Genomic DNA, 14,720 nt, shown 5'->3' with positions numbered 1-14,720 from the left:
CTGAAAAAGCTTCACCCATATTTTCCAGGGATATCCCTGATTTAGAGAAGCCGTCCCGGTTTCTGATTTGATCCCTGAATGTCCCACCTTTCCTTAAAGGTAAAGGTAAAGGGACCCCTGACCATTAGGTCCAGTCGTGACCGACTCTGGGGTTGCGGCGCTCATCTCGCTTTATTGGCTGAGGGAGCCGGCGTACAGCTTCCAGGTCATGTGGCCAGCATGACTAAGCCGCTTCTGGCGAACCAGAACAGCGCACAGAAACGGCGTTTACCTTCCCGCCAGAGCGGTACCTATTTATCTACTTGCACTTTGACATGCTTTTGAACTGCTAGGTGGGCAGGAGCAGGGACCAAGCAGCGGGAGCTCACCCCATTGTGGGGATTCAAACCACCAACCTTCTGATCGGCAAGCCCTAGGCTCTGTGGTTTAACCCATAGCGCCACCTGTGTCCTTTCCACTTTTCATTAGGATGCCCCTATTTTCATCAGAGAAATGTTGGAGGGTATGGAGTTATCTGACTCCGAGATGTCTGAAGGCAATCTTGTACAGGGAAGTTGTTGTTTTTTTAACAAAAATAATAATGTTTTATTATGTTTTTCTATATGTTGGAAGCTGCCAAGAGTGGCTGGGGCAACCCAGTAAGATGCATGGGGTATAAATAGTAAAATTATAATTATGGGATGGGACGTCCCTATTTTCATTGGATAAATGTGGGAGGGTATGCAGGAATGGGCGGGGATCATGGTGCTCATATGTTGTTGGGCTCCAACTCCCATCGTTCCCAGCCTGCAAGATCCAATGGTCAGGGATGATGGGACTTGTAGTCTTGGACCTTTCTCCCTGCTTCCTCCTTCCGCTTAAAGTTTGCAGACTGCAAAGTAAGTGGTTCTTAGCATCCGATCTCCCAGTGATTGGGGCACTTTCTGGTGCTCACCGTGCTGTTGGGGTCGATATCCGGCCTCTCCAACGCGATGGTGATGCAGTTGAGGAAGATGAAGATGAGAACGATGTGGTCAAACATCTTGTGCGCGATGACCTTCTGGCAGTTGGCCCGAAGCCTTGAAGACGAGAGCACAACTGCTTACCACTCTTGTTGTTTCCGAGCACAATTCAAAGTGTTGGTGCTGACCTTTAAAGCCCTGAATGGCCTCGGTCCAGTATATCTGAAGGAGCGTCTCCACCCCCATCGTTCTACCCGGACACTGATTTCCAGCTCTGAGGGCCTTCTGGCGGTTCCCTCACTGCGAGAAGTGAGGTTACAGGGAACCAGACAGAGGACCTTCTCGGTAGTGGCACCCGCCCTGTGGAACACCCTCCTACCAAATGTCAAAGAGAAAAACAACTACCAGACTTTTAGAAGACATCTGAAGGCAGCCCTCTTTAGGGAAGCTTTTAATGTTTATGTTTTATCCCTTTTTATTTTTATTTTTATAATTATAATTCTGTTGGGAGCCGCCCAGAGTGCTGGGGAAACCCAGCCAGATGGGCGGGGTATAAATAATAATAATAATAATAATAATAATAATAATAGTAATTATTTGTCTCTGGTCGTTGAAGTCTAAATAAGTCATATGCCCCTTTTGCTTAGATAACCAATGGTAGCCTTTTGTTCCTCCCCCCTGTCTTTTAATGAACTTACGTATTTTTATATTATGTACCTTTTATATGGGGTTAGCCACTGGTAGTTAGAACAGATGAAATTAATGAAGATGACTAACTTAGGTCTGCCAGTTTCAATGAACCTAATGGGGATGGTGTCTGATTATGGCCTGTTGACTGTAAATAAGTTATATTTGGATTTGGAGCATGAAGAGATTCTCCCATCCCTGCTGAGGCGCTCTTACCGATTCTGAGGTGAAAACAAATAGAGTGACCAGTCCTCATGAGTCTTGCACCACTCTGGCTTGTAGGGCTCCAGGGCCTTACGAATCCTGTAGCAGTAACTCTGGACGGAAGACAAGACTTTTATTATATCATTCCTTTAAGCAGCCTGGAGCTCTTTGGAGCAAAGGCAGAATATAAATGAAACGAGAAAATAAGGCATTTCCCAATTTTTCACATTTGACGCCCACTTTCTTGAGTGAAGGGCGCCAGCTGTCAGCTGAGCTGGGCATTGGCTGAGGGCCCCAAGGCCTCAAAAGGACCCCTTCATCGATCTGATCCAGTCGAACGGCCCATCTCCATCCCTCCTGCCTGGACCCTACATGGCTGTTTTGGTGTGGGTCCTGAATCTATGCAGACCAGGCTGTGGATCAATGAAGTCTATAAATCTATAAAGAGTATATCAGGGTGGTCCAACTCTTCATACCAAGTGGGCTGTGACAGTACTTCATGGAGGTAAAGGTAAAGGATCCCTGGACAATTAGGTCCAGTCAAAGGTGACTATGGGGTTGCGGTTCTCATCTCGCTTTCAGGCTGAGGGAGCTAGTGTTTGTCCACAGACAGCTTTCCGGGTCATGTGGTCAGCATGAATAAACCACTTCTGGTGCAATGGAACACCATGACGAGAGCCAGAGTGCACAGAAACACTATTTACCTTCCCGCTGCAATGGTACCAATTTATCTACTCGCACTGGTGTGCTTTCAAAGTGCTGGGTTGGCAGGAGCTGGGACAGAGCAATGGGAAATCACCCCATCGCAGGGATTCGAACCGCCGGCCTTCCGATTGGCAAGCCCAAGAGGCTCAATGGTTTAGACATGGAGGGGGGTTGGCAAAGCCGGATCCTGATTAGCTTTGCAAATGTGGTAGTAGTTTTACTGCTGCACCACTGGGGTACGAATGAAATAAGCCAGCCATTCTCAACCCGGGGTCCCCAGATATTGTTGGACTACAACTCCCATCATCTCTAGGTGGGCAGGATCAGTTGTCAAGGATGGTAGGATTTGTAGTCCAACAACCTTTGGGGACCCCGGGTTGTAAGTAAATAATAAAATTGACCCCCCCCTGTGTACATTAAGGGCTACTGGCGAGGAAGGAGGTCCCGCCTTCCGTTCACCAGTTCTGACTTACGTCCTCCATGTCGTCATCGTAGTCGAGCGTGTCATCCTTGTGTCCATCTACATGCAGGTAGAACTCGCTGGGCACGTGGCGCATCTTGCCATTGCAGTCCTGGTACTCGGCGGGCAGCATCGCCACAGGGCTGACGCTCAAGGGATGGTGGCGTACCCCGGGGACATGGAGGAGTTCGGGCATCTCCAGGGCGCCTCTGCAGTCCAGAGACTCCGCCCGGCGGTGCAAGGGGGGCCGGCTGACGGCGCTAAGCTTGGCATCCTCCGCCTCATCGTCGGTGCTGCCTTTTCCTTCTCCCGAGAGCAGGGACTCGCGCTCCCCGCACTGACTCTTCTTCTTCAGGCTGGGAGCCCGCCCGAGGCTGTTCCAGCTGGACCGGCGGCTGCCCCAGTTGCTGCTGGTGCCCCAGTTGGCACAGGGCGAGCTGCGGAGGCTGGACTGAGAGAGGGCGGGGAGCAGGTCAGAGCTGCCAGGAGAAAGGGCTGGGGAGCCTGGCATCCTCCAGGTGGACTCCAGCACACATCAGCCCCTACTAGCATGTACAGGGATTACCGTATTTTTCGCTCTATAAGACACACTTTCCCCCTCCTAAAAAGTAAGGGGAAATGTGTGTGCGTCTTATGGAGCGAAGGCAGGCTGCGCGGCTATCCCAGAAGCCAGAACAGTGAGAGGGATAGCTCCGCAGCACTCTGGCTTAGCCACGCGAAGCCTCTTCAGGGCTCGGGGAGCCTTCATCTCACTGCCCTGAGGAGGCTTCGCGCGGCTATCCCTGTTTTTTTGCGGGAGATGGGGGAAGGGACAGAGGGCAGCCCCTCAGTCCCTTCCCCCACCTCCCAGAAAAGCCCCCAAGAGCCGCACTCTCTTTAAAGAGCCTCGCGGAGCATGTGTGCGGCTCTTGGGGGCTTCTCCCTCCTTGAGGAAAAACCTGCAAGCGCCACACACACGCTCTTCATGGCTCGTGAAAGGGAGCACTGAGCAGAGCCTGGGATGCATACAGGCTCTGCTCAGCGCTCCCTTTAAATAATATTTTTTTTTTCTTGCATTCCACCTCTAAAAACTAGGTGCGTCTTATGGAGCAAAAAATACGGTATGTGTGTCCGGTGATAGATTGAGGGCCACAGTTTCCCCACCCCTGGCCAGAAGAAGGCAAGCTACCGAGGGCAAGTCGGGGCAGGGGATGCCATCATGGCAAGTAGCCAACGACAACCTGGCCGTGAGCCATGGACGATAAGGCTATTCCACGGAGGGAAAGGTTGTTGTTGGCCACTAGTCATGATGGCAATGGTCCACCTCTGAAGGCCAGCTGCTGGGTGTGACAACTGGGAAGACCGTGGTTGTGCTCAGGCTTGCTGCTTGGCCACATCCTGTGGAAACAGGGTGGAAGGAAGAAATTAAGAACAGGCTGCAGGATCAGGCCAGTGGCCCATCTTGTCCAGCATCCTGTTCTCACAGTGGCCAACCAGATGGCTCTTCGGGGAAACCTGCAAGCACAAGAGCCCTCTTCTCTTCTGTGGTTTGCAGAAGCTGGTTTTCAGAAGTATTGCTTGCTCCAACTTTGGAGGCACAGCATAGACATCAGGGTTAGTAAGCCATCCATAGACGTTCCCTCCATAAATCTGGCTTACTAAACCCTACACTTAGCTGGCTTACCAATGACAGGATGTCTGTGCTTTTGTGAATGAATGCAGTTAATGATGTAGTGATGTACTTCTCTGCTTTTCCATTCCCCCCCCGACTTCCCTGTTCACAACCTCCCCACCTGCTGAGTTCTACAAGGGCAAGAGCATTTCGCACCATTCCTGACCCAACCAGGCTGGCTGCCAATTCTGGGCCCAATTCAAAGTGCTGGTTTTGACCTACAAAGCCTTAAATGGCTCAGGACTGACCACAATACTTCAAGGACCGCTTTTCCCCATATGAACCGACTCAGACCCTGCAATCATCCTCTGAGGCCCTTCTCTGTGTGCCTCCTCCGTATGAGGTCCAGAGGATGGCAGCACAATAACAGGCCTTCTCTGTGGTGGCTCCCTGTTGTGGAATGCTTTCCCCAGGGAGTCTCACCTGGCGTCTTTACGATACATCTTTAGGCACCAGGAGAAAACGTGCCTCTTCAACCAGGCCTTTGGCTGACTGATATCCTATAGCCTTTTAAATGTGTCTTTGGGAAGGGGAATGTATTGTTTTGCTGTTTTGTTTTTAATTATCTCCTTGTGTTTTCATCTTATGATGAAGGGGTGGTGGTCTATAAATCTAATAGGTAAAGTTAAAGGGACCCCTGACCATCAGGTCCAGTTGAGAACGACTCTGGGGTTGCGGTGCTCATCTCGCTTTATTGGCCGAGGGAGCCGGCGTACAGCTTCAGGGTCATGTGGCCAGCAGGACTAAGCCGCTTCTGGCGAACCAAAGCAGTGCACGGAGACGCCGTTTACCTTCCCACCGGAGCGGTACCTATTTATCTACTTGCACTTTGATGTGCTTTCGAACTGCTAGGTTGGCAGGAGCAGGGACCGAGCAATGGGAGCTCACCCCGTCACGGGGATTTGAACCGCCTACCTTCTGATCAGCAAGTCCTAGGCTCTGTGGTTTAACCCACAGCACCACCCGCATCCCTATAAATCTAATAAAAATAGCTAAATAAAATGCTGTCACTGAGGAGGAGGTGGTGGAAGCCAACAGGTGAAGTCGGTGTTGGTTGTAAGTTAGAAGACAGGTAGGGGGGTGCTGGCAGAGGGCAGTCTGAGCTTGGTGGGGCAGTGCCCCATTTGCCATAAAGGACCAGCCTCCGCTGGGTAAAATTTACATTCATTGCTCCACCCACTTTTGCCTCTACCCCTGCCCACCACTTGCATGCAGCCCCTGGACAGCTGCCCTGAAGGGAATTTGGCCCCCTGCGCTGAAAAAAGTTCCCCACCACAGGAATAGCTCTGTTCTGTGTCACCATCCAGCAAACCTCCCTCCATAGGTGAGAAGGACCCCCTTGCCAATCTCTGTGCCCAGGTTGGTGGATATGAGGAGAGGCAATCCATCAAAAACTGGGGGTCCCGAGTACTTTGTGTGCCCAGTTGCAAAGTAGCCTCCACCCACCCTGCTCTGCCCAAATGTCAGCTACCAGCAACACTTGTAAAATACCAAGGACTTTTGGTCGAAGCTCAGCGGGTCGATTGAGGCGTTGCTCCCTCTTCTGGAGTCCGCAAAGGGGTAGACGGCATCCATGTGCGAGGAACACTTTGGGGTGGGCATGGGCGTGGCAGCAGTGCGCATGATGATCGGCGGGGGCATGCTTCCCTTGCCCTCCAGGTGGCCATTGGGGGTGACGGCGAGAGAGTACATCTTCAGCTCTGGAAGAGGGAAAAGCTCTTGTCAAGGGCATGGACACAGTGGCCAAATTCTCAGCAGGTGCCTCAGTACGACAGTCGCAGGGGATGTACAATGCTATTCTGACTTATAGCTGGATACTTGAAGCACCTGGACCGAAAGCAGCATTGAAAACTTTCTCAGTTGGATTGCCCCACCCTAAAAGAGAACCACCAAGGATCTAGACATCATGAAGATCTGATGTTCTTTTCCTCACAGAGTGCTTTTCTCCAATGACAGCTAATGCCTTCTCCAGCAATCAATGGCAGAAGCAAACAGGCTCCCATTTCCCAACGGCTCTGTGTTTGTAATTTGAATCAGCTGGGGAACAGAACTCATAATGTCCTGAAATGTCCTCTGTAGGACTTTTAATTTGTCATTGCTTTGTAGGCTGCTTGGTTTTGTGATACACAATCACACTTTGCCTGTACAGTGGAACCTCGGTTGTCGAACGTAATCCATTCCGGAAGACCGTTTGACTTCTGAAACGTTTGACAACCGAGGCGCAATTGCCGGTCGGCAAAATCCATTGACAAAATGGAGAAACACACCTCGACTTCTGAGGCGCATTCAAAAATGGAAGCATTCACTTCTGGGTTGTCGGCATTTGAAAGCTGAAATGTTTGACTTCCAAAGCGTTTGACAACCGAGGTTCCACTGTATGTCATTTTTTGGAATTTTATAATCGAATGTTATCATATTTATATTGCTTTTACATAAACCGCTTAGAGGATTTTTATGACAGTGAAAGGTAGAAATCTGGGGTGGGGATTTTCATACAAAGCTGATAGGGAAACCCCCTGGGGTGTTTGTAAGTTAGAAGGCAGGCAGGTGAGCGAGGGGCTGGCTGGCTGAGGGCACACTAGGTTGGATTGGGCAGTACCTCAATCACCTCAATGGACCTGTAGGTTCCCTACCATGGGAATGGCATCCCAGCTTACCAGAAGCACGGAGTTCCTTCAGCTTCTCAATCTCTTCCTCAAAGTTGATGGATGTCTTGTCCTCATCGGTGTCAGATCTGTTGGCATCGCCCTGTTGGAGGGAAAGTTGGGTGGGTGAAGAGAAACTGAATTAATTTGCAATGCTGAACTCAGCAGTGGCTGGCACTATAAGAGACTGCTAAGATGCAAGGCAGGAGGCCAACAGCAGGTGGCGCAAGTGTCCATGAAAGGTCAGAGCCGGAGCCATAGGTGCCATATCGTGCCAAAGATTGTGGGTGCCCGCAACGAAGGGTTTCAACTTTGCCCATTGACTTTGTGGGTGCCCAGCCCCACAAATAGATTATTGTGGGTGCTGAAGGACCTGCGGCCCCCTGTCCAGAGCCAATTGCAGGCAGGTCCAACTGATTCTAGTTTCATCTCCATCCTCCTTTCTACATGGGCAACTGTGAGATGGAAGAGAAGGAGGAAGCTGACAGCTGAGATGGCAAGCAAGTGGCCCCTGGCTCAGACGGGAATGTGACAATTGGACTGAGCACGGTTCCCCACCACCCTGTTTTGGACACTGGATTTAATAGCCTTGCAGCGCCCCCTTTAGATGGCCGTGTGTATGACTTCAGTTCTGAAGGTCAGCACTAAGCATTTTCTTTTACCTGTCCATGCAGCCATTCCATACAGGTGATGGCGGGGAGGGGCAAGGAGAGAATACTCTGAGCATGCACAGTTTTGGATGGTAAACTCACTTAAATCATAGTGCAAGTGGGGGCAACAGGAAGAAGCAATTCGCCTATGAGGAAAGGTCGCAGTGTCTGGAGGTTTTTAGTTTAAGAAAGAGGCAACATCCTAAAAAGCAGAGACATCACCTTGCTGACAAGTATAGTTAAAGCTATGGTTTCCCCAGTAGTGATGTATGGAAGTGAGAGCTGGACCATAAAGAAGGCTGATCATCGAAGAATTGATGCTTTTGAATTATGGTGCTGGAGGAGACTCTTGAGAGTCCCATGAACTGCAAGAAGATCAAACCTCTCCATTCTGAAGGAAATCAGCCCTGAGTGCTCATTGGAAGGACAGATCCTGAAGCTGAGGCTCCAATACTTTGGCCACCTCATGAGAAGAGAAGACTCCCTGGAAAAGACCCTGATGTTGGGAAAGATGAAGGGCACAAGGAGAAGGGGACGACAGAGGACGAGATGGTTGGACAGTGTTCTCGAAGCTACAAACATGAGTCTGACCAAACTGCGGGAGGCAGTGGAAGACAGGAGTGCCTGGCGTGCTCTGGTCCGTGGGGTCACGAAGAGTTGGACACGACTAAACAACTAAACAAGAGACAACATGGTGGATGTTTATAAAACTAAGCATGTCATGGAAAAAGAAGATCGATAAAAGTTTTTCTCGCTGACTAGAACTCATGGACATCTGGCGAAACTGAATGTTAGAAGAATCGGGACAAATAAAATAAAGGATGCCTTCATGCAGAGTGTAGTTGATCCAGTAGGATCTCTGTGTGTTCTGAAGAAAAGAGAGTTTGCTTCTGCTAGCCTTGGGACTAAACACTTTCTTGGGATCAAGCACCAATTTGTTGCTAGAAAGGATAATAGATATATTTTTCTAAATGCCAAAGCAATAAGATGATCTTCTGTTACCAGGCGGTGGCCTGCCAGCAGCCTCCTGACTAGAAAATGTTTCTAAGAATAATCCTCCAACACTGGAAAGGCCAAGCATGGAAAACTGGATACAAGAACTCCTGCATCTAGCAAGCCATGAGAAAACCCTGCTCTATAAACTGCATGAAAATACTAGCTTCCAAGAGATTTGGAGCGCATTTTTGGAACTCTCCACGTCACACAATGGCCACAACAAGGAGAACTGGGAGGCACAACGCAGGGATGGAAATGTCTGCATCTTAAGCATTTTTAATCTGCGCCATGAGCTGAGCCTGGACATTCATTTCTCCTAAACCTTATCAGAGCTGGTGAACTTGAACACTGGATGACACACCAAACTACTAGACGTCGGAAATAAAACTGCTGTAATAACAAAAACAACAACAAAGGGCTCAAGGACTTTAAAAGACGATTAGACAAATTCATGGATGTAACGGGAGAGGATTTACCCCAGCAAATTATTCGTCAAAATTACAAATACACAAATACAGACGGTCATTTACCCTCGCTAGATTCAACGTGCTGCCATCTGCCTTATTGCAGAGCAGATTCGAGGGTAAACCATACATGGAACGAGTCTGCCCCGGCGGCTTGATGGAGGTAGAAACTGTCTCTCATGTCTTGTTACGCTGCCGTTTCTACGGGGATATACCCTCGGTATTTAGCAATCCTGTTATACAAAAATCTCCAAATGGGTCTGAACTCCAATGTCTAAAACTCCTGGTAGAGGACAAGGATCTAGAGATCACGCTAAGGGTGGCCAAATTCTGTGCGACTGCCATAAAACTCAGGGGACAAGCAGTACTACCAAAATGATTAAGGTTTTAAATGACAACTTTAGGTTATATTTTAGTGATCAAGATTTAATGTACCGTATTTTTCGCTCTATAAGATGCACCAGACCACAAGACGCACCTAGTTTTTGGAGGAGGAAAACAAACAAAAAAAATATTCTGAATCTCAGAAGCCAGAACAGCAAGAGGGATCGCTGCACAGTGAAAGCAGCAATCCCTCTTGCTGTTCTGGCTTCTGTGATAGCTGTGTAGCCTGCATTCGCTCCATAAGACACACACACATTTCCCCTTACTTTTCAGGAGGGAAAAAGTGAGTCTTATAGAGCAAAAAATACGGTATATTTTTTTAACTGCTGTTTTTTAACTGCTGAATTGCCTCTGTTAAACCAAATTGCAATTCAATGTGTTCCTGTTGTGTTTTATGATTTTTCTGATATTGTAAGTGAGCCGGAACTGGTCTGTGACCGTAATAATAAAATTCATTCATTCATGGGTGAGAAGGCCCATTGGGGCTCTGCAATACCTCCATTGTTGGAGGGAGCAATACGTCTGAAAACCAGTTGCTGGAAGTCACAGGGGGGGAGTCTTGTGTTCAGATCCTGCTTGGAGAAAGCGTGTTCTCATTCATAGAGAGCACGTGTTGCGGTGGGGTCTGGAAGACCACCCCTCTGTTGCTGGGCACGTTAGTTTGGATGACCCGTGATTGGGCGGTTGGGTTGTTGGGAAAATTTTGGTGTTGCCATTTTGGGGGTTGGACCAAAGGTTATAAATTGAAGTCACGCAGCTCTGATTGGGTACTTTTGCTGTGTGCACCGGATCACCTGCCCACCCTCCCTAATTTTTGGAATCTTGGTCGACCTTGCTATGCCCGTCATGTGGTCGCCTGCTTTTGGGGCAGGGGCCTGGTAGGAGTTTTGTCCATTTGGCTGATTGGCTGGTGCCATTTGGTTTTTGCCTAAAAGGTAAAGGTAAAGGTACCCCTGCCCGTACGGGCCAGTCTTGACAGACTCTGGGGTTGTGCGCCCATCTCACTTAAGAGGCCAGGGGCCAGCGCTGTCCGGAGACACTTCCGGGTCACGTGGCCAGCGTGACATCGCTGCTCTGGCCAGAGCCAGAGCCAGAGCCAGAGCCGCACACGGAAACGCCGTTTACCTTCCCGCTGGTAAGCGGTCCCTATTTATCTACTTGCACCCGGAGGTGCTTTCGAACTGCTAGGTTGGCAGGCGCTGGGACTGAGCAGCGGGAGCGCACCCCGCCGCAGGGATTCGAACCGCCGACCTTTCGATCGGCAAGCCCTAGGCGCTGAGGCTTTAACCCACAGCGCCACCTTCGTCCTGGTTTTTGCCTACTGCGTAGCAAATCGTCACAGCTTGTAAGGTTGTGGTTAAAGGTAAAGGGACCCCTGACCATTAGGTCCAGTCGTGACCGACTCTGGGGTTGCGGAGCTCATCTCGCTTTATTGGCCAAGGGAGCCGGCATACAGCTTGCGGGTCATGTGGCCAGCATGACTATGCCGCATCTGGCGAACCAGAGCAGCGCACAGAAATGCCGTTTACCTTCCTGCCAGAGTGGTACCTATTTATCTACTTGCACTTTGATGTGCTTTTGAACTGCTAGGTTGGCAGGAACAGGGACCGAGCAACAGGAGCTCACCCCGTCCGTCGTGGGGATTCGAACCGCCGACCTTCTGATCGGCAAGTCCTAGGCTCTGTGGTTTAACCCACAGCACCACCCGCGTCCCTTAAGGTTGCGGTTAGGCATTGGTTAAAAAATTGGTTGGTGGAGGGGCATGCGTTGGCTGTGCCTGCCCCTCCAGTGCTGCTGCAGAAAGGGAATTCTGTTAAAGGAATCCAGGGGCTTGCCATTCTTTCGTCCATACCCCTGAAGGGGGCTTAGGGTAGGGCTGTACAAGCCCCAGGGAGCATGGGGGCGGGGTGAGGGTCTGGTGCCCGGCTCCATGCTCTCCCCAATATTGTTTTCCCTTACTGGCTTTTGCTGGAATCCGGAAGTCAGTTCTGTCCAAAGGCGTGGGGACAGATAGTCATAACCAGTGCCTAAGCAACCACTCACATTTATGTATTTTAATAAAGTTGTGGCCAAAATTATGCCAAAAATCTTAAACAAAAATTATGTGTGAAGTGTGAATTATTTGGGCGTGGATTGGAGGACCTCGACACGCAACAGCCTTGACCAAAGGTGTCATGGGCTTTGAAGACACTTGAACTCAGGACGCAAGGGAGAAACGTGCTAGGATGAAGGCACGCTTGGCAAATCCACACCGTGATCAACTCCCACCAGGAAACCAATGACCCTACTGTGGAAGGACGTGTGGATCCAGAACTGGCCTCCACAGCCACCTATGGACTCATTGTTAAAACTGTGTTTATGGATGACACTCTTACTCGGCTACGAGGGATCGCCAAAGAAGAAGCAGGTTCCCACAAGTATTTGGTTGGCTCCTGTAAGAACAGGATGCTGGACTAGATGGGCCATTGGCCTGATCCAGGAAACTCATCTTATGTTTTATGTGTTGGCAAGCAACCAAGGAATCAGGGGCAATTGGCAGGCCCCCAGCTGGCTGCAGCCCACTGGCCGGTGTGCCAGGTTATCTCCAGTCCTTGTTGCAGCATCTGCGACCCACAGCTTCAAAAGCTGGAGCATCTCAGCAGAGATAACGCACAAACAGAAGTGGCAGGAGCATAGCTGTCAACTTACAGATTTGAAAATAAGGGACCAGCAGCCTCGAAAATAAGGGATCAGCAGCCAAAATAAGGGATTTTCCAAGCACAGGTATGTTCAACTTCTGAGCTGCTCCAAGCCAGAGGTAGAAAGCCCAGCCAGCAGCCAAACGAAGCCTCAAGCCTCAAGGAAAACCACTCTCATCTCTCCGCTGGGAAGCGCTGAGCAAAGGCGAGTCCCCAGGCAACGCAGCCGATTTGATCAGGACAAGGCATGCAAGCTCCACCCCCCAGTCGTTCTTAGACTTCTTATTGGGTGGGCAACGCAGCCAAGCAACACAGTTGGAGCCTCCCTCCTCCTTGGCCGGCAGGGAGGGAGGGAGAGGAGCTGCTTCCTTTGAAACCCGGGAAATTTAAGGGACATCATCAATAAGGGACAGCAGCGGGACATGGCGCTGGGATAAGGGACTGTCCCACCAAATAAGGGACGCTTGACAGCTATGGGCAGGAGAGGTAGTGTAAGTGTATTTACAAGCAGGTTATTCGGCAAACAGCAGGACAAAAGGAAACATGTCTGATCCCTTTCTGGTCCAAAACAAGACAGCATAAGCAAAAGCTATACACAAACAGAAGTTCCCAGCAAGCTGTGCTGGAGTGTAAACAGACATGTGACACACAACAATCATGCCTGTTCCTTAAGGTGGAATGGAATATCCCAACATTATGATGGGCAGAAGGAAGGAGGGGAGCTGGGAGGCAGCGGGGGTGGGGTGGGGAGGGAATCAGCCAGTGGATGATTATTATTTTTTTTTTTTGGGGGGGGGGTCAACTTTCCTATGCACAATCTGTACTTGACCTCTTTTGCAACGTTTTATTTTGAAATCTTTTAAGATAATATTTGAGTTTCCTGTTAATTACGTTGCTTCGAACTTGTACTTTATAATTTCACTTCCTCCAGTAACGTTTTCTTCTGGCTTGTTTCATAATGTGGGTTGTAAACAGCTTTGATACCCCCCCCCCCTTAAAAATATACGGCGCTGTAGAAATGAAATGAAAAATAATAATGAATAATAATCGCGTTCAACCAAAATCTGCTTCGTTGCCGCCGATCAGTTTCAGACCCCTCACCCTGGTTATGAAATTTAGATTCAAGGGAGGGAGCACACAGGATATACACGCAGAACTGCCTCTAGATTCAACTTGTTCAATCTTCCTTCTGAATGAAGCTAAAGGAAGAGGGAGAACAGATGGCTTTGGCACTTCTTTCCCTGGAAATCTTTTGTGCTACCAAATGAATAATTCAGGGGTTTTTTTTAGGGGAAAAAACTTTTATGTACATTTAAATCACAGCCTGTAACAGCTCCAATAGGAGCCATTAGCCGCCAGCAACAAAGCACATCCCCCTTTCCCCTTTCTTTCTGGGTCTATAATTACATATTTATGGCGAACCTCATGCAAGGCCGCCAATTCCCAGCTTTGTATATGCACACCATTAACACAGACAGGAAATTGGAGGATCTGGAAGAGAGTCCTTCAGCTTACGCAATACGTTATTTTGCTGAATGAAATTAATGCATCGCAATTCTTTCTCTTTGCCTCCTCTAAGAAGTGGGGTAGGGAAAGGAAGCTCAGGTTCTGAGTTAGCATGTCTGATGTCGGGGTTAGGGAACTACAGTGGTACCTTGGGTTAAGTACTTAATTAGTTCCGGAGGTCCGTTCTTAACCTGAAACTGTTCTTAACCTGAAGCACCGCTTTAGCTAATGGGGCCTCCTGCTGCCACCGCGCCGCCGGAGCACGATTTCTGTTCATATCCTGAAGCAAAGTTCTTAACCTGAAGCACTATTTCTGGGTTAGCGGAGTGTGTAATCTGATGCATATGTAACCTGTATGTAAGTGTATGTAACCCGAGGTACCACTGTAGTGGTCACCCAGATGCTGCAGAATGCAAGACTGACAACCAGGAATGATAGGCGTTGCAATGCAGCAACATCTGGATGGCACCACATTGGCCAGTCCCGGAAGATGACAGACAGACAGCTGTGTGAGTTTGCTCTCGGTCACGAGCTTCATGGCTCATCACAGGAGCCTACACAACACAAAACACTGTTGCTGTATGTAGGTTTCATTTTATTTGTTTTTTTTATCTTATATTTTGGAAATTTACATCCAAGTTTTTTCCTTTAATTTTTTTGGGGGCCCCCAAGAGAGTGGGGCCCTAAGCTATAGCTTGTTTAGCTTATACATAAATCCTGCACTGGGCATCCTATTAGGGGAAAGTGTG

At 49.3% G+C, this 14,720-nt stretch overlaps 1 protein-coding gene across 3 annotated transcripts in view; it reads right to left on the bottom strand.

Moving 5' to 3' along the window:
- CACNA1H (calcium voltage-gated channel subunit alpha1 H) overlaps positions 1-14,720 on the bottom strand; it is a 382,159-nt gene that overhangs the window by 60,305 nt on the left and 307,134 nt on the right. For all 3 annotated transcript variants that reach the window (XM_079953635.1, XM_079953637.1, XM_079953636.1), the window contains exons 15-19: positions 7,306-7,396; positions 6,140-6,348; positions 3,011-3,448; positions 1,845-1,945; positions 935-1,058 (exon numbers count right to left, since the gene is read on the bottom strand). In XM_079953635.1, the coding sequence (XP_079809761.1) occupies positions 935-1,058; positions 1,845-1,945; positions 3,011-3,448; positions 6,140-6,348; positions 7,306-7,396 (963 nt within the window). The remainder of the gene's footprint in view (positions 1-934; positions 1,059-1,844; positions 1,946-3,010; positions 3,449-6,139; positions 6,349-7,305; positions 7,397-14,720) is intronic.

Source organism: Podarcis cretensis (genome assembly GCF_951804945.1).
Source record: "Podarcis cretensis genome assembly, chromosome: 14".
Taxonomy (NCBI): Eukaryota; Metazoa; Chordata; class Lepidosauria; order Squamata; family Lacertidae; genus Podarcis; species Podarcis cretensis.
The sequence above is the reverse complement of the archived record's forward strand: the minus strand, read 5'-3'. Positions and strand labels throughout refer to the sequence as shown.